General features: G+C 52.9%; 2 protein-coding genes across 3 annotated transcripts in view; one reads left to right on the forward strand and one right to left on the reverse strand.

Moving 5' to 3' along the window:
- The window catches only part of Rusc2 (RUN and SH3 domain containing 2), a 47,326-nt gene extending 22,325 nt beyond the window's left edge, over positions 1–25,001 (forward strand). Inside the window, exons 1-12 of one of the 2 annotated variants that reach the window (XM_052176338.1) lie at positions 3,502–4,090; positions 12,453–14,552; positions 19,546–20,184; positions 20,383–20,568; positions 20,659–20,799; positions 21,592–21,668; positions 21,890–22,064; positions 22,157–22,262; positions 22,788–22,834; positions 23,194–24,013; positions 24,103–24,240; positions 24,325–25,001. In XM_052176338.1, the coding sequence (XP_052032298.1) occupies positions 12,521–14,552; positions 19,546–20,184; positions 20,383–20,568; positions 20,659–20,799; positions 21,592–21,668; positions 21,890–22,064; positions 22,157–22,262; positions 22,788–22,834; positions 23,194–24,013; positions 24,103–24,240; positions 24,325–24,526 (4,563 nt within the window). In that variant the 5' untranslated portion in view covers positions 3,502–4,090; positions 12,453–12,520 and the 3' untranslated portion in view covers positions 24,527–25,001. Of the gene's footprint in view, positions 1–3,501; positions 4,091–12,452; positions 14,553–19,545; positions 20,185–20,382; positions 20,569–20,658; positions 20,800–21,591; positions 21,669–21,889; positions 22,065–22,156; positions 22,263–22,787; positions 22,835–23,193; positions 24,014–24,102; positions 24,241–24,324 lie in introns of those variants that run through there. The other variant, XM_052176339.1, reaches the window with a different exon arrangement.
- On the reverse strand, positions 24,936–27,001 carry Fam166b (family with sequence similarity 166 member B). The gene is given in 7 exon segments (XM_052176340.1): positions 24,936–25,300; positions 25,303–25,329; positions 25,332–25,622; positions 25,625–25,742; positions 25,870–26,066; positions 26,137–26,360; positions 26,940–27,001. Coding segments are annotated over 7 exon segments (1,125 nt in total). The 3' UTR covers positions 24,936–25,094.
- Between the last annotated feature and the right edge of the window lie 589 nt (positions 27,002–27,590).

Raw genomic sequence — 27,590 nt, forward strand, 5'->3', positions numbered from 1 at the left:
GCAGACTCCAGAGGTCATGGCCAGGTGTGCTCAGACATCTGGCAGCTTGTTTTTTCTCCTGTAACTCAGTCACCCGACACCCCAGCCAACTACAGCTACAGTTCTCCAATCTGCAAATTCTTTGAGCATGTCTGGATATTTCCTATAGGAAAGTTGGCACCATCATCTAATCTCACGGCCTCTGAAATCGTAGAACCTCACAGCCAGGGAAAGGTGGTTCTTTTCTAAAGAGTTGATTTAGGAGCCATGTGTGTGTGCATATGTGGAAGGATGCATGTGTGTCTATGCATGTAGACCAGAGATGGTCTCGGGTGTGCTCCTCGATCACAGTAAAAAGACCTTAGTGCTTTGAGGCGCGGTTTCCACTGAACATGGAGAGCTCACCTACAAAGCTAGACTGTCCAGCAAGCTGCAGGATCCTCCTAGGTCCCTGGCTCAGGAATTACAGGCATTACCGCCCTGATGCTTGGACTCTCACATAAATGTGTGGATCTTAGCCGGGCAGTGATGGTGCATGCCTTTAATCCAAGCAGGGATTTAATGCCCATCAGGCAGGCAGATTTCTGAGTTCAAGGCCAGCCTGGTCTACAGAGAGAGTTCCAGGACAGTCAGGGCTACACAGAGAAACCCTTTCTCGAAAAACCAAAAAAATAAATAAGTAAAAAAATAAATCTGGATCGAGGCCCTCAGACTCGCACGTCACTGACTGGGGTCTGGCGCCCCCCCCCCCCCCCCCCCGCCCCAGATGATTTCTGCCAGCTCACCATTTATTTCACAATTCATATTCCCATGCCCGACAAACCATGTTCAGTCCTAACTTTGCCTTTGACCAGATGTTTCTAGAATTTTTCCCTTTAAGGAGCATAATCCGTTTGAGTTGCAGTCAGAGGCCCCACAGTCTCGAGACAGAGTTGGTGCACATGGAGGTTTAGTGCCCCTTCAACCTGGAGCAGATCAGTTTGGTGCATTAAGGCTGGAAAAAAAAAATCAAAACCCTTGTTCTAACTCTGGTATCACTTCCCCAATCACAGCGCTGCCCTGCCCACCCCAGAGGCATACTGGCAATGATCCTAATAAAACTATGAGACCTTTATCTTAGATGATGATTCCTGAGCACCCCCACAGTACCTTGTACATAACTGAAGTCATGCAGATGCTCACCGTGTGATCTTGGAGATAGATGGCTGACTTGACAGAGTACTAACCCTGTGGACATGAGTCGCTGAGTTCAGACCCTTAGCACCCGTGTAGAGGCTGGACCCAGTGGCGTGCCTATAACCAGGCAAGTAGAGAAGGCAAAAACAGGCAGGTCTCTGTGGCTTGCTGACTGACAAAGTGTGCATGCGCCCACCAAACCCTGCACACAAACACACATGCATGCAGGATTTGCAATCTCTGCGCGAATGCAAAGCCGCGGGGCTGCCAGCAAGTCTGTTCTACAGGTAAAGGTGCTTGCCTCTGAGACTGACGGCCTGGGTTCAGACTGAGTCCTTGAAAGTTTACCTCTGACCTCCCTATGCACACATGGCATGGCTGTACACACACGGGCACACACACGCTAAACGCAAAAGAAAAAAATTGCCTCGGGATACTTCTAGATCAGAAAAATACAGTTTATCATAATTTATTTTAATTTGTCTTAATTTGAGCATTTGCTGTTAGATCCAGTCCTAATAGTTTGGGGTGATATATGGCCAAGTGCAGGTTGTTGCTGGCTTCACATATACCTGAATGGAATAGCATCAACAAAAGTACCCCCTTCTTTCCAAGTAAGTTCCCCGAGGTGAACGGTCAGCAGAGTGATTACGGGAAAGGTCGGGACAAAGGTGCACGGAGATTGCACAGTGCTCTCCTCTGTCCCTCTTTGAAACAGGGTTCTGTTGTGCAACTCAGACTGACCACAAATTCAGTGCTTTTCCTCAGCTGCTCAGATGCTAGGGTCGCTGTGCCTGGCTCCTGGGGCACCAGGCATGCAGTAGGGTAGTAAGGCCTGGTCTGTGCTGTGCGGAACCAAAGGAAGAACGGAGTGGGCGTGGCTAGCCCTGCAGACACGGGGTCATCTGCCTCAAAGACATTTCCGGGACAAAGACCCCAGGCCCAGAGCCCTCATGGGAATTAAGTAGTTAGTGCACCATGCACTTGATCACAGATGATGTTGCTCAGCCTACGGCAAGCCCCAGAAGTAGTCTCTCAGCTCCAGGAAAGGCAAGCGCCCTGTACCATTCCAGCCATCCCAAGGAGGCTGCTAATGACTGCTCAGGGTTTAAGTTCCTCCCTTTCCTTCTTCCCCTTCCTCATTGTTCGCTACTTTGTAGGATCAGGGGGCCGTTGATCCCCAAGAAAGTCAAGGTTAGACGTGAGTCTCTGGCCATTTTCTTCTTCCCACCTCTATAATTCAGCTCAGTTCAGCATGAAGTCAGGAAACAGCACGGGTCTCATGAGGCGGGGAAGACACAAGAACGGAAGATGAATGAGAAGGTGCATCCCTGGAACCCCTGCACGGCCTCCCAAGGCTTCAGGAGACCTGAAGCCCAGAGTCTTCACGGTGGAGTCGAGGTAGCATACGAGCTCTACCATGGGTTCTACGTCCACGGAGTCAACCAGCCATGGAGTGGAAATATTCAGGGGAGGAGAGCTTGCCTGAGACACATAAAGCCTTCAGTTCAATACCCGGTTCTGGAAATTGTATTGTGGGGAGAAAAGACAGTTTAGAGCAAAATCAAATGTGCAATTCCGTGGGAACCACTGAGCCTGCCAGGAGGGCGGCTGTTTGGTTGGTTGGTTTTGTGGGGTTTTTGAGACAGGGTCTCTCTATGTGGCCACACTAGGATTCTCTATGTAGACCAGGTTGGCCTCGAACTCACAGACATCTGCTTGCCCCCGCCTCCCAAGTGCTGGGATTAGAGGCATGTGCTGCCGTGGTCATCCTGGAAGCTGCTGTATTGGAGGGTAGCATCCGTAAGCAGAGTTCCCTTGCGGTTCATCTGGCTCCTACACGATCCACCCCTGCTGGGTTATTCTCACAGACCACAGGCCCAGAACCCGAACAAGGAAGAGGTGGATGGCTCAGAAGGTCTGCAGGCAACACAGAGACTGTAAGAAATCAGTGTCTTTTTCCAGACTCTCTGCCTAGTTAAAGGAATTCTACTTCCTTGCAACCCTGGTTGAGCCCAGGTCAGCAAACTCCAAAAGCTGATGTGACAGACCCACATCTGGGAGACCCAGCTGCAGCCACCCAGGCTTGGAACACCACAGCCACCTGCTCAGAGAAGCCCCCCACCTCCCCGTGGCCCTGGGCTTTTCGAAGGAAGCCCACCCTGAGGGACCCTAGGAACCCAGCGCTGAGCCTGGGCGGCTAGAAAAGTGCGCCTGCTGTTTTGCTGGTGGAATGCAGATCCGTCATTGGAATTTCTGTTTTGTTTTGTCTTGTAGCCTCTGGGTGGGGCTTCCAAAACGTCCTTCCAGGATGACCCTCCACCCTAACTCAGCTGGAAACCTCACTGAAGAAAAAGCTGGGAAACAAGTAGTCATTCACTGTAGGGAAAAAAGAGGAGGGAGGGACTTCTGGCCAAGGTCGAAAAGGAGCAGCCCGGGAGGGGACGGAAGGAAGGAAGGAAGCGCCCCGGCTCTGCCCAGACTCCGGAACCAAGAGAAGCTAGGCTGCGCTCTCCCTGTTTCTTGCCGCTGTCTGGAAAGTCTCCATCTTCCAGCACCCACTGCCCTCTGTGGCCGTCTTCTCTCCCCATGCCCCTCCCCCAGGCTCGCAGGCTGCGGGGACCGACCGGGAATTGAGCGGCCGCACTGTGGGCTTGCCTGCTCCTTCTCCTCCCTAACCCTCCCCCTTAGTAGCAACGTCACCGCAGCCGCGGCGGCAGCGGCAGCAGCAGCAAGGAGACAGGCTGAGGTTGCGCAGCCTTCCTGCATTGGCTAGGATGCCATTGTATTAACAGAAATCAGATCTTAGAACATCAGCCCGGTTCCCCTGTGCGGGCGTGAGGACCAGTGAGTCAGCTGAGATTGTCGAGGTAGAGCAGCGGGCGTGCAAAAGGAGCGGGAGCCACCCGGTCCAGCTTCGAGGCTCCCTGCAGAGGTACGGCTCTGGGGTGGGGAGTGGGAGGTCGCAGCTAGGCAGAGGCAGGACTGTCATTAGCATCTGGGCTCTGGTTTCTGAAGGGTAGCTTTGTCTTTAGGAAAGGGAAGGGAAGAGTGCCGGCATGCGCAGACAAACTCATCTCTGCACGGAAAGAAAGGAGGCTATTTGCTCAAGAAAGAGATCCCATTCTTTCATTCTTTCTTTCTTTCTGGGAATTTCTAATGAAGCTGCTGTAGCTGCCGTTGTCAGATCTGGACACAAAGGCTGAATGGGTGGAGGTCCTTCTACAGCTCTTGGAAGTTTATGCTGGAAACCACGCAGGGATCCATGCATTTTTTCAAGAAGGTTGGGTGGATTTCCCACCCCACACATGCATACATGTAGGCATACCTCCCCACACATGCACACATGTAGGCACACCTCCCCACACATGCATACATGTAGGCACACACACTGTAGACGCTGCCATAGGAGCTGCCAAGCTCCAGGTTTGGATGCAGTTAAGCTGGAGAGAGGGCGATGCTGAAGGCACCTGACCTCTTATGTGATACTCCGCACTCTTACATGGATGGAGCAGCTTCCTAGCAGGAAGGGACCTAACCATAATTATACTAAACTAACACCCTCCGGTCCACCATCCAGCCGCCCTCTTCCCTTCCATCCTGCCCTAGAAGACAATCAGCCCCACAGTGGCTCTCCAGGACCTCAGGTCAAGGTCAGATTACTGAAGTATAACAATGAGTGCCTTTGCCTCCCTGCTAGCTCTAAAGAAACCAGAAACAAGCAACTAGGTTCCCTGACCAACAGAAGGATGCTATTGGAGAACAAAGCTTTCTTCTGTAGCGGGTTTGCCTGTAGGCAGACAGATCCTCAGTTCTGTTTCCACCATTCATCCCGGTAGAGAATTCGGGGACTAGACTGTTGTACAGTGTGTGACTGAGCATTTGGGGAGTGTCGTGAGGGTAGGTTAGTTCCCAGCAAGCCGAGGACTGTGAACGGCCGAGCCAGGCGTGACCTGAGGGGCAGGAAGCCGGATTGACCGGTGTGAAAACAAGGGATGAAAGAGCCCATGGGCTCAGACTAGTTGGTAGAGCCTGGATAAGTGGCCACGACAGTGCGTGCTGTGGAACGGAGGAAACAGGTGTGGGTCTTGACCCGGCTTGAGGGAGAGGACGGGCCACCCTCAAGCCCTTGAGAATGAGTGGTAGTAGACACCCTTGAGAGGGACATGCCCCGCCTTGGGGCCATTCCAGCGGTGATTGTGAGTAAACTATCTATACCCTGCCGCCTCGGGTTCCGCTTGTGTTAAATGGATGTGAAGATGCACACTTCTAGTCTCAGTACTCAGGAGGCAGAGGCAGGCAGATCTCTGAGTTCGAGGCCAGCCTCACCTACAGAGCCAATACGAGGTGAGCCAGGGCTACACAGAGAGACCCTGTCTCAAAAACAAGTGAACTAATCTTCACAATGAAAACGCCTGTGACTATTTGGGGATGGAATTGGAGATAACTGCATCTGTGCGCCTAGACGGCACGTCTTCCTGCTGGCTGAGCCGCCACTCTGTCTCCCAAGTCAGACATAGGTAGGAGGCTCGTCTGTGGGAGCTTCCTCCTCCTCTCTTCATAGGAACAAAAAGTGTGAAGGAGTTCATTCATCTCAGAGTTCTCATTACCTGTGGCCACAGTGCTGGATTTGCTAGACTCCCGGGAAAGAAGTCTTAGATGTACTCCAGTGTGGGGGACACAGTCAATTGGCTTATTAAGTTCTTCCTCTTTTATTGTTTGAGTCAGACTCAGCAGCCCAGGGTAGTGGGAACCGACTGTAGCTCAGGCTGGCCTTGAACTCCTAACCTTTCTCCCTCCCCCACAGTGCTGCGGTTCTAGGCGGCACCTCCCCAGCTCTCATTTCATTCCTTTTTTTTTTTAATGTTCAAAAATTAGGGTTCCTGGATTCTATCTTAATGCTATTATGTGTTTGTTCAGACAATAGCTTTGGTATTTGTAATACTCTGGCATTGAGCTATATTTCCAGGCCTCTCTTTTTCTGATGTAAAAAAATATTTATGTATGTGAATAGTTTGCCTGAATGTATCTATGAATCCTCGGGGAAAATCTAGTATTGTGTGTAAGGACAATCTCCTTACTTAGAGAAAACTATTGTCTATATACATGGTATTATATATACACGGATGAAACAGAAAAAAATGAAAATCATCCAGAATTGCTCATCAGAGGTCTGCACTGTGAATATTTTGTTGTGTGTTTCCCATTCATATAAACATAAAGAATAATAAAGATAACTTAGAAAAATATCATATATACATATGTATACAGTTGATCTTCCATTTCCTCTTTAAGTCAGTGCTCATGTTACCACATTAACATTGTTTTGAGCCATGGTCTCACTGTACACCCAATCCGTATTTGAATCCTGGGTGGGAGAAACAACTTCTTCAGCCTTCTAAGTAGCTGGGGCCACAGGACCTCACCACGATCGGCTAATAGCATAGGATTGTTTTAATATCTCTCTCTCTCTCTCTCTCTCTCTCTCTCTCTCTCTCTCTCACACACACACACACACACACATCACAAGCACATGCATACATTTGGGGGTGGGTGGGGTTTCACTTTGTAGCCCTGGCAGACTCAACAAAAGGCCTGTACCACACCTGACTGTATATTTTTAATTGATTGGTCGTTGTTGGAACTTTAGAGCCTTGTCATCCTTGTTATCCTCATAGCATGTACTCAGTGTGTGTGTGTGTGTGTGTGTGTGTGTGTGTGTGTGTGTGTGTGTGAGAGAGAGAGAGAGAGAGAGAGAGGGAGAGAGAGAGAGAGACCCATTTTTTTGTAAAGGAGATAGGAAGTGAGGGGAAATTGTCTTATATCAAAGCATCCTAAAAAGTCCATTGCTCTTGTTCCTCAGATGTCACTAAGCTGTTGTCCCCCATTCCCTCTCTTGTTCTTACTTTTTTATGCAAATGTTCAGCCCTCCAGGCCATCCCCCCAGTGTCCCCCAGCAGGCCTTCTGTCTTACTCCTCATCCCAGAAACATAATCTTTTGTGGGTTTTGATTTTGTTTTTTGAAACAAGATCTCACTATGTAGCCTTGGCTAGCCTGGGATAGCCTTATTCTCAATACGATTCATAAACCAATCTATTCACTGGGTAGCCATTGCCAGTGTCTGATAGCAGTACACTTTTATCACCCCACAAAGACCCCCCTTATCCATCAAGCACTTGTTCCACACCCCTCAGCCCTTGGGAACTGCTAATCTACCTTCCATTTCAGTCGGTTTTCCTGTCTTAGACATTTCAAATAAGTCATTCACTAGGAGTCATTTGTGACGGCTTCTTTTACTTAATATCACCTCCTAAGGCTCCTTCATGTTGTAGCGTGTTCTAGTGACTCAAGCTTTTCTTGCCAAATAATAGTCCACTGCAGGTGTATATCACATTTGTACTAATTTTTAGCTGGTATAGAAAATAATGGGAGATAAATTACACCTTACTTATTCATCCATCAGCTAGCGGGCATTGGGGTCTTGCCGTGCTCTTGGTTGCTGTGCGTGCTGTGCTGTGAGCACGTTGATAGTGGCTTCTGTGTGGTCCACCTCTCCCCTCTGAGGTCAGTCCTCGAGGTGGGCTTCCCGGGTCTTGTGGGCCAGTCTGTGTAAGCGTCTGAGGGATGGCCAGACGGGTTTTCAAGGGCCTGCACCAGGACGCTGCCCCCAGCCACGTGTGAGGGTTGTAATCTCTATGCCAACCCCAAGCTTGTGGTTGCTGTATGTTTTGGTTTGGGGACTCTGTTGGCAGAGTGGTGGCATCTCTGTGGGGTTCTTATTTTCTTTTTTTCTTTTCTTTCTTTCTTGTTTTTTTTGTGATGTTTGATTCATTATTCTTTTCTTTTTAGTAGATATATTCTTTACATTTCAAATGTTGTCCCCTTTCCTGGTTCCCCCTCTCCCGAAAATCCCATAAGCCATCTCCCCTTCCCCAATCAACCGTCCCCCGCTTCCCTGTCCTGGTATTCCTCTACACCACAGCATCAAGTCTTTCCAGGACCGAGGGCCTCTCCTCCCTTTGATGTCCAACAAGGCCATCCATCCTCTGCTGCCTATGTGTCTGGAGCCATGGGTAACTCCATGTGTACTCTTTGGTTGATGGTTTTGTCCCTGGGAGCTCTGGGAGTACTGGGTGACTCATATTGATATTCCTTCTGTGGCGCTGTAAACCCCTTCAGCTCCTTGGGTCCTTTCTCTAGCTCCTCCATTAGGGACCCTGTGCTCAGTTCAATGGCTGGCTGAGAGTGTCCCCCTCTGTATTTGTCAAGTACTAGCAGAGACTCCCACATGATAGCTATACCAGGCTCCGGTCAGCCAGCACTTGTGGGCATCCACAGTAGTGTCTGGGTTTTGTAACTGTATATGGGATGGATCTCTGGGTAGGGCAGTCTCTGGATGGTCTTTCCCTCAGACTCTGCTCTACCTTTTGTCTCTGTATCTCCTTCTGTGGGTATTTTGTTCCCCTTTCTACAGGTTCTTATTTTCTGATGACAACTGGCATTGCCCATCTTTTCTTCCTGCTAAACCACACAGATGTGTTCTCTAAAGAAACATCTACTCAATCATCTACACATCTACTCAGTGATGGGCACGGAGCACTTCCAATCCCAGTTCTCTGTAGGCAAAGGCAGGTAGACTAATGTGTGTTCAAAGCCAGCTTGGTCTACACAGTGAGTCCAGGGCCATCCAGGGGTATATAAGGAGGCCTGTCAGAAAACAAACAAACAAACAAAGAAAGAAGTTGTAAGAGTTTTTTGTATAATTCGATTAGAAACCACTGTCAGACATGTGATTTAAAGGTGCTTTCCCCCGTTCTGTGGGGTGGCTCTTGTGTGTGTATGGATGAGTGAATGCATGTTGGCTTCAGGGGTCATTACTCAGGACCTTGGATTTGAGCCAGGGCCCCTAGCTGGCCAGAGTCCTGAGCAGTTGCCTGTCCTGCCTCCCCAGTGGAGGGTTTCCAGGTGTGTGCCCCTGTGCCCTGCCTTTCTAATACAGAGTCCGGGGAGCACGCTCGGCTCTCCATGCTTGCATGGTGAGCCCTTTACATCTGACCTGCCCCCCACTCACTTTCTACCTTTTCAGTGGTGTCCTCTCAAGCACAGCGAGCTTTAATGAGCTAAGGAACAACAACCATTGGGTTAGGTTTCCCAGGGATTACGCTCGAGCTGGTGATGATCTCCATGCGTAGAGTGCTTACTTAGCGTGCATGAAGACTCGGCTAAACCCCTTAGCACAGATAAACCAGGCAGGGTGGTACTGCCTGTGATTCCAGCACACGGAAAGTGGAGGCAGGAGGACCAGGAGTCCAAAGTCATCTTTGGCTAGATGTGGATTTGGAGGACAGCCAGACCCTGTCTCCAATTTTCTTTTTATTCTTGTATTTTTTCTTCTATAACTCTTAACCTTGTAACTTAGTTTAAACTCTCTAGTTTTTGCTTTTCTACATCCATGCTGAATATCATCCTCAACACAATAGCACTTACAAATCCAGTAAAGGAGGCTTCCTCTCAGCAGGCTTAATTTTAATATGATTTAACATACATAATTGTAATGTACAATTATGTTTAATTATAACTTACTCTATATAGTTATTGGGCATTTGCATTTCCCTTTAATGCATTTCCTGAGGCCTATGTAACTTATCTGCCCATTACTGTATTCCACACGCGGAGCTCGGCCCTTTGGTCTAAATGAGTTAAACTTGGAGCAATCGATGCTGTCAACGGTTCAGGTAAATGACTGAGAGAAAGTAAATGCAGAACTTAGAGCCAGGGTAGGTAAGGCAGAAGAGAGAGTACAGGCTCAGAAGAAATTAGTCCTGGGGTCTAGGGGAAAGAGACCTGAGTCTGAAGCCAGGCAGAGGGTTTGAGAGGTCATTTCTACACGGGGCCAAAGACCAGAGGGCCTCACAGCCGACAGAACTTTAGCCTCTCAGAGATAAAACTTGGATAGAGATTTTCCAGGAAATTCCAGTAGTGAAGGTTCTAGGCTACTGGTTTTCAACCTATGCATAGTGACCCCTTTTGGGAGTCACACGACCCTTTCACAGGGGTCGAATATCAGGTATCCTGACGATTCTAAACAGCGAAATTATGGTAATAAGGTAGCAACAAAATTTTTTTTTCTGAGACAGGGTTTCTCTGTGTAACCCTGGCTGTCCTGGAACTCACTCTGTAGCCGAGGCTGGCCTCGAACTCAGAAATCTGCCTGCCCCTGCCTCCCAAATGCTGGGATTAAAGGCATGCACCACCATTGCCTGACAACAAAAATAATTTTATGGTTGGGAGTCAGCACCACATAAGGAAAAGGGTCGCATCGTTAGGAAGGTTGAGACCCCCGCTCTAGGTTAAAACCAAGCTAAACTTGGGTACTTTAAAGGTTCTGAACCCTGACCTAAAGCCTCAGAACCGTGTTAGGCCCCATGTGTGCCAGGTCTGTGTAGGAGTGTGACAGAGTGATGGGCTGGGGAGGAGAGTGGTCAGCTCCCGGGCAGGGAGAGGTCGGTGTCAGCCATGCCCCATGTCCCCTCTACTGTGTTTGTGAAGCTGTGTTACCACAGTAACACAGCTCTCAGACACCAAGCCACCAACCAAAGAATACCTGTGGGCCAGAACGAGGCCCCCAGCACGTATACCGCAGACGTGTGTCTCAGTCTCCATGTGGGCCCCACAATCCCCGGAGCGGGGGCTCTCTGCCTAGAGCTGTAGCCTGACTGGTACGTGTCCCCATCGAGGCTGCCTTGTCTGACCTCAGTGGGAGAGGATGGGCCCAATCAGTCAGAGATATGATGCACCAGGGTGATCCCCCCCCCACACACACACATTCTCAGAGGAGGAGAGGAAGACCAGGAAGAGGAGTAGCATTCAGGATGTAAATAAATAAAAAACCAGTAGTAGCCCACAGGAAGCAGAGGGATAGGGGCTCTGGGACCCATAGGGAAGACAGAGCGTACGCGCTGGCCGACTTTGGTCAACTGGTATAGAATGTTTTGAGATACATTTCTTACAAAATTATAGCTGATATCTATGAACCTATGACATATGTCTAATTTATTTCTCCTCACCTGTAAACTTTCCCGCCACAGCTGTGCAGGCATCGCTGTCCCTTAGCGCCTTGTGCTCTCCAGACACTCTACATGGTTGTTCTTAGTTATGTCGTGTGAGTGTGTGTGAGAGAGAGAGTGTGTGTATGTGAGAGTGTGTGTATGTGTGTGTGAGAGAGTGTGTGTATGTGTGAGAGTGTGTGTGTGAAAATGTGTGTATGTGTGTGAGTGTGTGTATGTGTGTGTGAGAGAGAGAGTGTGTGTGTGTGTGAGAGTGTGTGTGTGTGTGTATGTGTGTGAGTGTGTATGTATGTGTGTGAGTGTGTGTATATGAGTGTGTTGTGTGTATGTGTGTGAGTGTGTATGTATGTGTGTGTTGTGTGTATGTGTGTGAGAGTGTGTGAGTGTGTGTGTATGTGAGAGTGTGTGTATGTGTGTGAGAGAGAGAGAGTGTGTGTGTATGTGAGAGTGTGTGTATGTGTGTGTGAGAGAGTGTGTGTGTGTGAGTGTGTATGTGTGTGAGTGTGTATGTGTGTGTGAGAGTGTGTGACTGTGTGTGTATGTGTGTGAGTGTGTATGTATGTGTGTGAGTGTGTGTATATGAGTGTGTGTGTATGTGTGTGTGAGTGTGTGTATATGAGTGTGTGTGTGTATGTGTGCATGTGAAAGTGTGTGTGTATGAGTGTGTGTGAGTGTGTGTGTGTGTGAGTGTGTGTGTGGGGGGGTTGTTATTTACTGTTTAGAGGAACATAGGAAGGCCTGAGAGGTATCTCGGCAGGTAAAGACACTTGCCACTAAACCTGGCATCGCGCGTTCACTCTCTGGGACTCAGACGTGGAGGGAGAGAGCAGAGCTACCGCTGGTTGTCCTCTGACCTCCATGCACACACTGGGGCACACTCGTATCTGCAACCACACATTCTCTCATAGTAAATAAATGTAATTGTAAAAAAGGAAAAAGGAGGCGCAGTCCCTGGCGCTACCCCCTCATACATGGCGTTAAAAGAGGCCTGGCCTTTTACTGAACCTGGATACACAGTGGCCTTAAAATGAAGCGGGGCCTCCGGACCCAGCCCGTGCGATGCAGAAAGTGTAGATGTGCCCCCGTGTGTGGTTAGCCTGTGCTGTCAGAGCTCCACCTTGGCCCAGAACCTATCTTCCTCTCAGATTCTTGTCCATCTGAAAATAGTTTGGGCAAGGGCCTGCCCCTGATTTCCAGGGAGGTGACATTAGGTTCCCTTTCTCTTCCAGGTGTCAAGCTCTCCTGATGAAATGTGTTCTGCCCCACTGGGCTCCAAAGGCAGTATCTGGTGCTGTTGATGCCTTTGTTGGAACTTTCCAGAATGGATAGCCCCCCTAAGCTGACTGGAGAGACCCTCATCGTCCACCATATTCCCTTAGTGCACTGCCAAGTCCCGGACAGGCAGTGCTGCGGGGGTGCGGGTGGAGGCGGCGGGGGCACAAGAGCCAATCCTTTCTGCCCCCCGGAGCTAAGCCTCACTCAGCCTGACCACGACCTGGGACAAGCTGACTCCCTCCTGTACACCAGCCTGCACCCGGCGCCAGGGGCACCAACGCGGTCTTCAGACAGCGTCAAGAGTAGGAGTCGGGATGGACGAGGCCCCGGAGCTCCCAAGCGGCACAACCCCTTCTTGGTGCAGGAAGGGGTGGGTGAGACCGGACTCGGTGACCTGCATGATGGCAGCACTGGCGACAGTGTCACTCAGCAGTCCTTCCACCTGCACAGTGCCAGCCAGCCCTTCCACCTGTCTTCTTTCCAGCTGCCACCATCCGGACCCGGACAGGGCAGGCCTTGGGGTGCGACACGCAGTCGGCCTGGAGTGGTGGAGGGGCAGGAACAGGACCCAGCGACAACCTTGAGGACCCAGTGCAGCACTAGCCACTGCTGCCGGCCAGAGCTGGAAGCTGAGACGATGGAGCTGGACGAGTGTGGGGGGCACGGGGGAAGCGGCAGCGGAGGGGGGGCCAGTGACATCTCTGGCTTTTCCTTTGAACAAGAGTGGAGGCTCAGTTCGGATGAATCCCCCAGACGCCCCGGGCGCACCGGCTCGGGAGCCCCGCACGGCCGCTGCAGTAGCACGTCCAGTCAGTCGGAGGCAGCCGACCAGTCCATGGGCTACGTCAGCGACTCCTCCTGCAACAGCTCCGACGGCGTGCTAGTCACGTTCAGCACCCTCTACAATAAGATGCAGGGCAGCTCCCGGGCCAACCTCAACTCCGTCCCACAGTCCTGCAGCGACTCCTCCTTCTGCAGCCATGCAGACACCGCAGACCCCGGAGCCTTCTACCTGGACCTGCAGCCCTCCCCGGCTGAGTCGAGAATGTCTTGCGAGTCCCACCACCCGGAGAACGGGGACAGGGAGGAGGGCTGTGGATGTCCTCACGCCTTGTCCCCTGAGCTCGATGCCAACTGCAACGCCTACCGCCCACACTGTGAGCCCTGCCCAGCTGTGGCTGACCTCACAGCCTGCTTCCAGAGCCAGGCCCGCCTTGTAGTGGCCACACAGAATTACTATAAACTTGTCACCTGTGACCTGTCCTCGCAGTCCTCCCCAAGCCCAGCCGGCTCCTCCATCACCAGTTGCTCCGAAGAACACACCAAGATAAGTCCTCCGCCAGGCCCCAGCTCGGACCCAGACCCCAGCCAGCCCTCTGAGTATTACCTCTTCCAGAAACCAGACGTCCAGCCGGAAGAACAAGAAGCAGAGGGCTCCTCAGCAGAGGCAGCAACCGCCATGGGCCCCACTGTACTTGAAGGGCAGGTGTACACAAATACGTCCCCCCCCAACCTCAGCTCTGGCCGGCAGCGCTCTCGGAGCTATGATCGGAGCCTGGAGCGCAGCCCCCCTGTCCGCCTGGGCTCACTGGAACGCATGCTCAGTTGCCCAGTACGCTTAAGTGAGGGCCCCTCAGCCCTAGCTGGGCCTGCTTCCCCACCCAGAAGGGTTACCTCTTTCGCTGAGTTGGCCAAAGGCCGGAAGAAAGCTGCGGGCTCTGGCTCCCCACCACTTCGGGCGAGTGTTGGAGATTCTTCCCAAGAGTTCTCACCCATCCAAGAAGCCCAGCAAGACAGGGCAGGCCCACTTGACCAGGGCACTCGATGTAGCCATAGCCTGCCATCCATGCCCTTGGGGCCAAGCCTGGACCTCCTTGGCCCCGAACCCTGGTCCACCCAGGTTTGTCAGGGCCCCCAGTTCAGTGAGATGCCACTTCCTGGCCTCAGAGCTGCCGGGCAGGGACCCTTGGCCCAGCCGACGGATCCTGGGCCCGCGCTCCTAGGGAGCCCGGCCAACAGCCACACTCAGAGGGACACAAGAGCTAGAGCTGACGGTAAGGAACTCGGAGAACACCACCACGATATGCATTCGTTCCATACCAGCCTGGACCTCTCTCTCTGGTCCAGCACGTGTGCTGCCCCTGGGGTGGGGCCAGGGGGAAGAGAGAGACAAATCGATAGATCACTAGGACTTGGAGATTGGTGTCCTGGGAAACTGTGGAAGAGTTGCTGACAGAGACAGACTAGGCATGTGGTCAGTTGTAGACATGCAGGGATTTGCAGGACTTAAGGCAGCTCAGGGGCACGTCCAGCGGGGAAGCCACACTGGGGAGCAGCATCACTGATGGTAAGGCTACACTAAAGAGCCTGATACCTAGGCTGAATACTTAGCACGTGCCTCCAGAGGCTGAGGCAGGAGAATTGCTTGAGGGCAGGTGGTCAACGTGGGCAACAACATGAGACCACTTCTGTAAGAAAAAAGCAAAGCAAAAACCCCAGAAGTGTGCAGGTCCTAAGCCAGTGCTCTGTGGTTTATTCCATTTCGAGTCATTACTTTGTAGCAGGGTCTGTACTGAAGCAGTGCTGGAGAGAGAATCTGTCCTGGTGGGATTCCAAGGAAGGGCAGAACAAAGGGGCAGAAAGGAACCCTGCAAAGGTGGTGCTGTAAGGTTTAAGAACATTCTAGGCTCCCAGGAGAGCCCGTTGTACGACGCCACACAGGCACAGAATCTGGCGCTTTCCAGGAACTGCAGTAGACTAATTTAGCAGAGCCGAGAGGGTGGGGATGAACCACTGAAGGGTTTTCGTCGGGAGAGTGGCTGTGTTGGTATTGTTTGATTTGGTTCTGTTTGCTTAATGACACGTTTTGCCTTGCATTTTAGAAAGCTTCTTGGTGGTTCGGGTGGGAGATGTGGAGACGTGTCTTCCCGACAGGAGAGACCAGCACGTAGAGCAGGAAGGCACTGGACTAGGAATGGTAGTGGGCCTCTGGGAGTTCTAAGCAAGCTGCTTTTCTTACTCGGTGATCTCTGGCTCAGCCAGGGCTACAAAGTGAGACCCTGGTAGGGAGGGAAGGAGGGAGGGAGGGAGGGAGGGAGGGATGAAGGAAGGAGTGGTACTTAGAACTAGTCATCCAGAGAGAATGCCTGGAATTACAAAGTGAACAAGGATAGCACCAGGGAACACTGAGACTTAAGGGCTGAGCGGAGCAACCCTCAAGGTTGGAGATCTAACTGGGCTTGGCCGGCATATCTGTAATTCCAGCATTTAGGAAGTGAAGGTTGAAAAATCAATCAGAAGTTTCAAATGGGGTCAGTGAGGTGGCCCGGCAGGTTAGGCCGTCGCTGTCCAGGCTTGGCAGCCTGAGTTCAGTCCTTAGGACTTATGTGACCTCTGACTCCCACACTTATACATGCACACGCACAATGATCATTAAAATATATATTTCAACCAGGCGTGGTGACACACACCTTTAATGCCAGCACTCATGAGGCAAAGGCTTGGTCGGCTTTTGTGATTTTGAGGATAGTGAGCTCCAGACCAGCGAGAGGTCTAAATTATCTCAAAATGTTTAAGTATTTTAAAGGAGGACTGGAGAGGTGGCTTAGTGATTACAGCACTTTGCCAGGTGTCACAGTTGACAGACACCCTTGAAACTGCAGATGCCACCAATGCCTGGTAGCTGTGGCAGCCTTCCCATAATTCCAGGCTCCGGAGGCAGAGACAGGGACACCCAGAACATGCTTGCTACAGAGACTGACCATATCCAAGAGCTCTAGGTTTGAGGTGAATGGGTGATCGAGGATGAACCCCAATATCAACTTGGGGCCTCTGCAAATACTCACAAACCTGTGTACACACATATACATCACATATACACAAACCTGAGTACACACACACCACATATACACAAACCTGTGCACGCGCACACACACCACATATACACAAACCTGTGTACACACACACCACATATACACAAACCTGTGTACATACACACACACCACATATACAAGATAATGGAACAAAAGAACAGGAGAGAGAGAAGAGACAGGAGAGGACCAGCAGCCACTGAAGTGTTTTCATTGAACTAAGACATTTAAAGAATTTCTAATATTTTTAAAAATGTAAGTATTTTTCTTGGGTCAGGGAAATGGTTCAGCCATTAAAGGCATTTGCCAATAGGCTATTTGATCCTGAAGTCTAAATGGGAGAAGGAAAAATTTAACCTATGATTTCCACAGGCCCCTTCCCATACACACACAAAATACGGTTTACATTTTCTTTCACTATTTTGAGGCGGGGTCTTGTACATCGCAGGTTATCTTTAAACTGTGCAGCCAAGGGTGACCTTGAAGTTTTGGTGTTGCTGCCTCTGCCTCCTGCTGGGATGATAGGAATGACCCTCCAGAGGTACTCAGCCCTTAAGACCGCCTTACTGGCAGGCTCTCCACCGGAAGAGCTTCTTCCCCAGTCCCAGTGCGACTTCTCCGTCACGGCAGCCTGCAGTGACCTCTGTCATGGTCTTTCCCCTGATTCTATGCACTCTTTTTAAAGCCAACAAATGAGTTGACAGTTCGTTGAATTTATGGATAGCCAGGGAAAACCAGCTTGGACGTGACTGGAAGAGGCTGAGGCACATCTGGAACCTGAGCAGCAGGATTGACGTTTAGGAAAAGGGATCTTGCCAGATCTTGATAGAACAAAAGTAATAAAGCAGAGGCCAGAGTGGAATTCGATTTGTAAAGTGTCCTTGAGTTGTTTTGGATGAGTAACAGATTGCAAAATGTGCACCAGCCATTTCCAAAGCCCTGCACAGAGGTCGAATCCAGCAGGCGATGGTCCCTCCCTCCCTCCCTTGAAACGCTGAGTACTGACTAGCTTCCCATGGAACTCTGGATTTTAAAAAGGAACCCAGGAACTGGGGCTGCTTCCCAGCTACGCAATATGTGTGATTCTCTGAGCAATAACCACAGATACATTCATATTTCAAGAAACTAGATTTTTTTTTTTTTTGGTTTTTTTGGATTTGGTTTTTTCGAGACAGGGGTTCTCTGTATAGCCCTGGCTGTCCTGGAACTCACTCTGTAGACCAGGCTAGCCTCGAACCCAGAAATCTGCCTGCCTCTGCCTGCCAGAGTGCTGGGATTATAGGCGTGCGCCACCACTGCCTGGCTAAGAAACTAGATTTATACAAGATGATCTGAGACAAAGGAGACCAGACTGAATCAGAAGTAGAGATTTGTTCATTTAATTGTCCGGTTCCCATGATGTGCCCAGGCCCTAGAGACACAGTGACCGAGGGGATTTGGCCCCGACTTTTCTAGAAATCTTGTGAAAAGCAACAGACAGCAAACACGTTAAGAAATACCTCCTAACGCTTTACCAAAAGGAAATGAAGCAGGTTAAGAGGGCTCCTGGGCCAGAGGCCTGAGCAGGAAGGCTGTGATGGATCTCAGGCGGACACCGTGGGGACGAGAGGCTCCAGGGTGTTGGTGTCTAGGAATGATTAAGGACTGAGTGCAGGGATGGAGGACACAGCAAGAAGGCAGTGTCCTCTGAGCACTGGGGCTGGCAGGGAGCGTGGGTCGGTAACACTTCTCCATGAGGCTGTGTATCCATCCCAGTGACTCACTGATGTGAATAGGAAAGACAGCAAACCCAGCCCGACATCACTGTGTGGTAACGTGATGTGGTGGAGAGCACTGGCCCCAGAAGCCACACTCTGGTTTGGGCACCATTCTGGGCTCTGCTATTTCCCATCTGGGTGACCTTAGCTGGAGACAGTGAGGTAATGTCTCTAATTTAAATTTCCCTGATCTGTGTGTAGCAAGGTGGCTCATACTTGTTACGTGGCCAACACTTAGAGGCTAAGGCAGGAGGATCAGGAATCCAAGGCCAGTCTTAGTTACGCAGCAAGTTCAAAATCAGTCTGAACTACATGGGACTCTGTCTCAAAAGACAAACACAAATAAGTCTCTTGATCTGTGGAGAAATAACTGCCTCTTAGTTGGTGAGCCACGCCCAGGGTTTGGGGCCCTGTAAGTATATGTGGCGCCACCTTGTGTTCATTTAGATATCTGCAGCATGAGCCGGGTTTTATTGAGATAACAGTTCATTAACAAATACCGAGGCACCTGCATTGTTCTGGACTCAGTTCTGAGACCTGTAATTTACGGACCTGAAAGGTGTCTGGAAAAAAACCCAGAGTTGGGAAATATCCCTATTCAAAGAGAGCAATAGTGGGTTTTGAAGTTCTTATGAGGGGATCAGGAGAGATCAGGATTGTGAGTGTACTGGGATGAGAAGTTTGGCCGATTTGGCTACAAGTAAACACATGTCTTGCTGCTGAATTTGCTCAAAGACGGAGTGCAGTGTGTGAGTGAGTACAGTGTGTGAGTGAGTGCAGTGTGTGAGTGAGTGCAGTGTGTGAGTGAGTGCAGTGTGTGAGTACAGTGTGTGAGTGAGTGGAGTGTGAGTGAGTGCAGTGTGTGAGTGAGTGGAGATGGTGATGAGTGGAGAGAGCTTGAAGGCTGCAGCACCTGGACCTGTAGGTGGTCTGCGGTTGACCAACATTGAAGGTGTCAGGAAAACCCGAGCAGAGCTGGTGGAGGAGCAGAGTCTGAAAGTCTCCAGGGACCTGGTTCAGGAACAATGTTTCTAGCGAGGCTCTTTTCATTTAAAAAGAAAGCAGAGGCCCACAGCAGGACGGTCAAGGGGAGCTCAATGCTATGGGCTCAGAGCCGTCTGCAGGAAAGTCTAAAATACCTTTGCAAGGGAGCACGTGCTCAGGGAGGTGAGCGCAGAGCCGCCAAACAAGTTGAGAAAGTAGAGAGGCAGAAGGCAGCCCAGGTCAGAATGCGCAGGACGAGTTCCAGGGAGGAGCAGCGTACCCTCCTCACCGGGTTGGGGGTGGGAGCATGCCTGCCCCTGTTGAGACCCTGCAGCCCAGGCTAGCCCATCATCCCCATTGGGTATCACCTCCTAGGTCCTCCTGGTTCTTCCTCGGTGTCTCTCTGTCTCAGTCCTCCTCCATCACTGTCGCTACAGGGGGTGGCACTGAAAGCCGACCCGTCCTTCGCTACAGCAAGGAACAGAGGCCGACCACCCTCCCGATCCAGCCATTCGTGTTCCAGCATCACTTCCCCAAGCAGCTGGCCAAGGCCCGCGCCCTCCACAGTCTTTCCCAGCTCTACAGCCTCGCGGGCTGCAGCCGCGCACAGCAGCCTGCCCCGCTGGTTATCTCTACTGCTCAAGGCCCAGGCCCGGCTCCCTCAGGAGAGCGGCAGGCATTCACGTCGCAGAGCACTGGCAGAGGCGCCAGGAACGCCGGGCCTGAACCAGAGACCTCAAGGCCATCACCCCTGGGAAGCTACTCCCCAGTCCGGAGTGCCGGCCCCTTTGGGTCTAGCACCGACTCATCTGCCTCTACCTCCTGCTCCCCACCCCCGGAGCAGGGCACAGCAGCAGAAAGTCTACCACCATGGAGCCACACCTGTCCTGCTGTGCGCCCGGCCACCTCCCAGCAGCCACAGAAGGAGGACCAGAAGATTCCGACCTTGGCTGAGTACAGGCTTCATGGCACGGGAAGCTTGCCACCTCTGGGACCCTGGAGATCCGGCTTCACCCGGGCAGAGAGTCTGGCTCGAGGAGGTGGCGAGGGCAGCATGGCCTCCAGACCCAACAACGGTACGCCTTCCTCCGCAGCCCAAGCAAGCCCACATCTCCTTGGGGTGGGTTCTTGTGCTTTCCGTGGAAGTCACGGCCACAGCCTCTGTAGGTGTTTGACACATCGGCCTGGCCCTGGCACTTTACACGGCCGGCCGCTGGGTAGAGATGAAATGCTGTCTCCTCCTAATTTGTCTTCTCATCTGCTTCCGCTTCCAGCCAACCACCTATCCCCTCAGGCCCTCAAGTGGCGGGAATACCGGAGGAAGAACCCATTAGGGCCGCCTGGTTTGTCAGGAAGCCTAGATCGAAGGTCACAGGAAGCCCGGCTGGCTCGCAGGAACCCCATCTTTGAGTTCCCCGGTTCTTTGGGCACAGCCAGCCATCTGAATTGCCGGCTGAATGGTGCGTGGCCAAGGTCCCTGGCTGTACCCAGGGCTGGCTGGGAAGGGCCCCGGGGAGAGCCTCTCAGGATTGTTTTCTTCCTCTTTCCAGATCAGATTGCAAAGCCATTGTCTTTGACGTGTCCTGACCTGCAGGACCCCTTCTCCTTGACTGAGAAGCCTCCAGCTGAGTTCTGTCTGTCTCCAGATGGCAACTCAGAGGCCGTGTCTATCGACATACTTCAGAAAAAAGGTACACGTCACACCCAGCGTGGTTCAGGGGTCCCGCCATCGCGCCTGCGCCTGGTATCCTACTACATGATGATCCTTCAGAAGACCTAAATACCAATCGAAAACCCCAAATACCAATAAGGATCCCATGAGCATTAGGGAGGAAGCTTGTGGAGAGTCTGAGTGAGCGAGGGCGGTGGGTCAGGAACTTAGGAAATGAGGCTTCATCCCTTCCCTCACCAAGTTAAGTCCAGTGAGAGAGACCGATATGTAATTTTAAAATGCTTCCTGGAGCCTGGCATGGTAGTGCATACCTTTAGGTTACCACTTGGGAGGCAGAGCAGGTGGATCTCTGAGTTCGAGGACAGTTTGGTCTACATAGTCAGTCCCGGGACAGCCAGGGCCACATAGTGAGACAGTCTCAAAAAGATACAAACAAAGCCCCCAAGTACTCTAGTTGAATACTGTCGTTGAAGCGACTCTGGGTGAGCGTGTTGGTGACAGAAGACAAGGATTGACAGGGGCACGCTGGTCAGCAGGTTAGTGTCCAGGAGCCTGCGAGCAGCTTCAGGGTAAATAACCAAGAGGGCCTAGGGGAGGAGCTCGGCAGAGGAGAGAGCAGAGCTCCTTGTAGAGCCAAGTGAATCAGCCAAAGGTCAGAGAGGGAAAAAAAACCTTCTGTGTAGAGGGCAGCCAACCCCTCTGAGAAAGAATGGGGAGGGGCAACTTCCTGTTCCCCGCCAAGGGGTCGGCCTCCACCAGGTGGGCTAGAGTCTTGCAAAGGGGACCTGGCACGTCAACTTCTCCCTCACAGGGCTGGTAAAAGCCGTCAACACCGCCGTGGACCTTATAGTCGCCCATTTTGGCACGAGCCGGGATCCTGGCGTCAAGGTATGCTGACACCGTCCGTCCGTCCGTCCGTCCGGAGCTGAGCTGTGCCCTGCAGACTCAGATGTCGCTTCCCTTTGCTCTCTTTAGTCCAGAACCCAGAGTTGGAACTCGGGGACGGAAATGGACGGGTGGTGGGGGTGCGGGGGGCAGGGGTGGATCCGGGAGGGCTGACTAAGTAAGACTAAGATCAGGCTTCTCACGGTCACCCTATGTATCTGCAGGCGAAGCTGGGGAACAGTTCTGTGAGCCCCAATGTCGGCCACCTGGTTCTGAAGTACTTGTGCCCCGCAGTCCAGGCCGTGCTAGAGGATGGACTCAAGGCCTTCGTGCTGGATGTGATCATTGGCCAACGTAAAAACATGCCTTGGAGTGTGGTGGAGGCGTCCACACAGCTAGGTGGGTACTAGCTTGCAGCAACCCTGGACTCCAGGCTGAATTCAGGGTTCCAGAAATTCAGAGTGTGATCTCCAACCCCGTCTTCTCCCCAGGCCCGTCCACCAAGGTCTTGCATGGCCTCTACAACAAAGTCAGCCAGTTCCCAGAACTCACCAGTCACACTATGCGCTTCAACGCCTTCATCCTTGGCCTGCTCAAGTGAGTGTGTGGAACAGCAAGATGGGAGCAGCCAGCCCCACCATAGCTCTGCTCTCCCCCTAAAGGGCTGGCTGCCTGGAAGGAGACAGAAGGGGCGTCTGCACCCCACCGAGGGGCAGCCTCTTGCAGGCACCGACACGTCCCACCACTTCCCCTCCACTTCCCAGGCCATGGCCTGGCCTGTTTAGAAAGGAGCTGGGTCTCTCAATGTCCAGGGTCTGCAAACTGTAATCTCTCAGCTGCAACTCTTCAGAGCTTCAGAGCTAAACCTGCCTTAGAACACACGTCATCGTAGCGTGTAGTAGTGGTGGCAGCCCGGCCATTCCCTTTGCCCCAGCAGTCTGTCCTCAGTCAGTAGTCACCCTGACTTACACGCAGGCCGTCTCCATTCCAAGAATTGACTGACTTGTGAATCTCGTGCTAACCCCACTCCCCTCAACCCCGTTGACTTTCCAGATGACATTGTGGGGAGAGCAATGTCATCTGGAAAGTCTCTTCCTAAACTCTTTCTCCATCTTCCAACAGCATCCGGTCCCTGGAGTTCTGGTTTAATCACCTATATAACCATGAAGGTAATGCCCACAGCCTGCCCTGCCGTCCCACCTCAGTATGGGACGTTGGGGAGGACCACCAGACTTTCATTCTCAGAGTTTGGGGCGTCTACTTGACTCAGAGCCTTGAAGCCGCAGCAGACTTGGGGACTCTAGCGGTTAGGGTGGCCACGAACCCCAGCCTTCCTCTCTAAACTCAGAGCTGCCATTTCAGGATGTATGTGCAGCACGCTGCAGCAGGCTCAGTGCTGACAGACAAACAGACGCATGGACGCGTGGATGCGCGCAGTGGCTGCCCAGGGGTGCTTCTCCGAGTCCCCCTCAGGCCAGGTTAGACTTGTGAGTGTGACTCTGTCCCTCTCTCTTCTCTCTTTCCCTAGATATCATCCAGACCCACTACCAGCCCTGGGGCTTCCTGCGGGCCGCACACACCGTGTGCCCTGGCCTCTTCGAGGAGCTGCTGCTGCTGCTCCAGCCCTTAGCCCTGCTGCCCTTCAGCCTGGACTTGCTGTTCCAGCACCGGCTGCTGCAGAGTGGGCGGCAGCAGCGGCAGCACAAGGAGCTGCTGCGGGTGTCCCAGGACCTGCTGCTGTCTGCGCACTCAACGCTGCAGCTGGCGAGGGCCCGAGACCAGGAGGGCCCCGGAGACATGGACAGGGCGGCCCCCGGGGAGCGGGTGAAGGGGGTGGGCGCCTCCGAAGGCGGAGAAGAGGACGAGGAAGACGCGGACGAGGCGGCTGTGGTGGCGGGGAGCTCGGATCACGGCAAGTGGGCCCGAGGGGGCCAGGCTGGCTGGTGGTACCAGCTCATGCAGAGCTCCCAGGTCTACATCGATGGCACTGCGGAGGGCTCCAGATTCCCTCGCAGTAGCAGCAGTGGCAGTGACAAGAAGAAAGCAGTCGGCGGTGGGGGACCGGCCCAGGCTCCACCCCCTCCGCCTCGGGAAGGGGTGGTAGAGGGGGCGGAGGCCTGCCCTGCCCCCGAGGAGACCCTCGGCCAAGAAAGGGGCTGGCCTTTCTGGATGGGGAGCCCCCCTGACTCAGTGCTAGCTGAGCTCAGGCGTAGTCGAGAGAGGGAAGGGCCGGTTGCCCCACCAGTGGAAAATGAGGAAGGGACCACAGAGCCTTCTCCTGGGGGCATCAAGTGGGGACATCTCTTTGGTTCTCGAAAAGCTCAGCGGGAAGCCCGGCCCACAAACAGGTGAGGGTCCCTACAGGTATACGGAGCGGCGGGGCAAGCCTGGTCTCAGGTGGGACACAGGCAGGACCAGAATCTCTCCTCTTCCCTAGGCTGCCTTCGGACTGGCTGAGCCTGGACAAGTCTGTGTTCCAGCTAGTAGCACAGACCATGGGGGCCCGTCGGGAGCCGGAGCCCAGAGAGGACCTGCAGGAGCCACACCCTCCAGCTGCGCCCTCCAAACCTCCGTGGTACGCCCAAGGGCATTGAGTACTGGGAAACTAAACTTGGCTGTGTCCAGGGCTTCTCCGACCCCACACTTGTTATTTCTCCAGCGAGGTGCAGGCGCTGTGCCACCATCTGGCCACAGGCCCTGGACAACTGAGCTTCCGCAAAGGAGATATCCTACGGGTGCTGGGACCGGCTGCAGGAGACTGGCTGCGCTGCAGCCGCGGCCCTGACACTGGCTTGGTACCCGTGGCCTATGTGACATTAACCCCAACTCCAAGTTCACCTCCTGGGAGCAGCCAAAACTGAGGCCTTGTGCATGCTGGTGGCCTCAGGGTCCCTCCTATCCCCCCCCGAGACGCAGAGCCGGAGAGTCCTTCCCAAGCCCCCAGGCTTGGCTACGGAAAGTTTGGGGAGAGCTGGGGGCCACGGGTCTCTGTGCTGGCGCCTGCTCCCGTGCTCAGTATTAATTACCCATCCTCAGTGTCCCAGACCTCCACCCGGGCAAGGAGGGGCGGGACGCAGTGCCGGGCTGCCAACATTTCCATGGTGTAGACGAGTCTGGAGGGAGGTGGCCCTAGTAGGTTCACTAGGCTGAAGGATAATGAAGATAGTTAACAGTATTGGGGCCAGAGTCCTAAGCCCCCCATGCTGTAAATAGGCAGTGACCAGTGCCTGGTCGTCAGAATAGGGGGGAGGAGCCCAGGCTTCTGTTTATGTATGTATTTATTTATTTATTATTTATTTATTACACCTAATAATAAAAAGGTGCTCAGCCTCCAAACCATTTTCTTTGTGCCCTTCCTCCACCCACCTCTCTTCATTCCAAAAGGTTCACTGGGTTAGGATGAGAAGGAAGAACTGGAAATCCAGGTATTTAGGCCGGCAGCTGTTTCTGAGTAATGCTGAGGCCCACAGCATCATGGGTAAGATGCCCAAATGTGCCTCCAAACCGGAACTTATATCCTGTGTGGCCAAGAGAGTCTGTCATGTATAGCCAGAGGTGTGAAAAAACCACTTAACTCTTAGCCAGTTGCATAGTCTCTCTAATCTGCCCTTTAAAATCTGCTCCCAACTCCCCGTTTCTCTAAAGCTAAATCACAGGATCGGACCTCTCTATCGGTTTATTCCGGTTCCCTGAGCACCCCGCCTGCGCACTGCACCCCGCCTTCCCGAAGCCTCTCACAGCCTCTTCTCACCTGGCACGTAGCCTCCATAGTGAGGGACTAGACCCAGATTCTGAAAGTTGGGTCTGGGGAGTGGGGAAAGAGCTTTGGGGTCCTTCTGCGCCCCGCCCCGTGAGCACGTCTGCCCAAATTCCTGCAGCGCCTGGTTGGTGAGCACAGGGAAACTGGAGCCAAAGAGGAAGCGGGCACGGGGCACGTAGCCAGTGAAGCCTGGGGGAGGGGAGATGCCGAGTCAGGACATCCTGGGGTCGACCCGCGCCTTCGGTCTCGACCCGCTTCCTCTCACCTGACATGAAGAACTTCCGGGGGTCTGTATCATCCATGGAGTAGGGGGAAACCTGGCGAGAGACGTTAATGAAGGAGAAGGACCGTAAGTTCAGGCTCCCCAGGACAGCTGGCAGCCAAACCCGATGCCCCAGGCAAAGCCCAAGTGCCCAGCCCCACCCACCAGCCTGCCCATCCCACGGGTACCAGCTTCTGCTCCAGCAGTGGCTCCCCTGCCTCCGGCCCTTGGTCTTTCTCCACCTCTTCCTCTCCCTTGGCTTCCTCGGGCAGTTCGAGGCTCTCCTGCTCCCCGCACCTTAGTGTAAACTCACTCATAGCTTCGGCCCAAACCTGGTTGCAGTTCTTAGCAAACATGAACTTCGCCTGTGGTATAAAACCTAACGGAGATGTGTTAGCTGAGGACACAGTCTCTTCGAAGGAGACACCCATGCAGACCTCCGTACAGACCTGTATACCCAGGGATCAGACTGGAGCTGAGCCTTTCATGCCCGTGCCTGGGAGGTGGCCTCCTCCTGGAGATCACAGGAGACCTTGGAGACTGGATGGGAGGCAGAAGTGTGCGGTGAGCAGGAGGCCAGGCTAGACCAGGAGGGCCTCGGAGTAGCTGACCGGTCACCTGCCCATAGGTCTGGCCCATGCTGAACCGAAGTAGCGGGCAGTGTCCAGTGTACCTGGGGCACAGAATCCTTGCTTAGCTCCAAGACGGACCCTTCCACCACCACCGTCCTGACAGGCGGGAAGGCCCGCTCTGGGTGCGCTTGCAGCAAGTGTGTGTGTGTTTACTTATAGACGGGGTCTCACTCCGCAGCCTAGGCTGACCAAACACCTTTGATCCTTCTACTCAGCACACCACGCTTGGCTCAGACAGGTGCCAACCAGTCCTTCCCCCAGCTCGAGTTTGTAGGTCATTTGTTTTGTTCTTTGTCATTTTTTGCCTACTGGGGACAGGACCCAGCGCCTGTGTGTGCCAGGTAATCATTAAATCAATGAAGCTACTGCATCCCCCAGCCCTGGAACACAGATTTCGGAGCCCCCTGCCTGGGTGTCCAGTCCTTCCTGCTTTAACCTGTTTCCATGGGGAAGACAACACACAGCTTTGTTAGACCCGCCTCTCGCAGCCACTCGATTCCCCTTTCCATACCACACCCCACCATAGACACCCCAGTTCTCAGCTTGGCCCCAGGGCCTGAGCGAACCGTCTCCTATAGCCCAAGCCCCATTCCCAGCAGCAAGCCGGAGACTATTCTTACCCTGGAATATAATGCGGATTCTCAGGGCTGAGCCCTGGGATGAAAGTGTTGACCATAGCCATGGGAACAGAAGCAGTTCCTTTTATTCCCTTCCAGGAGGGACTCTGGGCCCTGTGTACTGTGTCCAGGGCTGTGGGGCCGGAGGGAGGGGGTGGGGCCGAGGGTGGAGAATGAAGGCCCCGAGTGGGGATTGCTAGGGTAAAGTCAGCAGAGCTGGGGGAGAGAGAGTAGCCTCTTGGTCTGCCCTGGGCCAGGTGACATCCTGTCACATGGAGGGCAGAGGCTGAGGGGAATAGCTGTAACAGCCTCTAGGTGGGAGGCAAGGGGTGAGGCCCGCCAGGCCATTTGTCTCTATCTCAAAAGATTCCCTGTTTAAGGCCCTTCCTGGCTGAGGAGAGGGGCTGTGGTGCCCTGTGATGCTTCTGGGAAAAGGCTTCAAGGGGAGCTTGAGTCGTCCAGAGGGAGCTAAGGGGGTGGGGGGAGGGGGAACAGGGCAATCCTAGAGACTCTAGGCTGATCAGTAAGATAATTTGCAGGGTTATTTAATATATAAAAATACAGGGTTATTTACTGGATAGATGCTATACTCCAAATCATCATTAATAATGCCTTGCTCCGCTCAGCACCCTGAGAGTGGCAGAGGGCACTACG

The sequence above is a fragment of the Apodemus sylvaticus genome, chromosome 3, assembly GCF_947179515.1.
Source record: "Apodemus sylvaticus chromosome 3, mApoSyl1.1, whole genome shotgun sequence".
NCBI classification, from domain to species: domain Eukaryota; kingdom Metazoa; phylum Chordata; class Mammalia; order Rodentia; family Muridae; genus Apodemus; species Apodemus sylvaticus.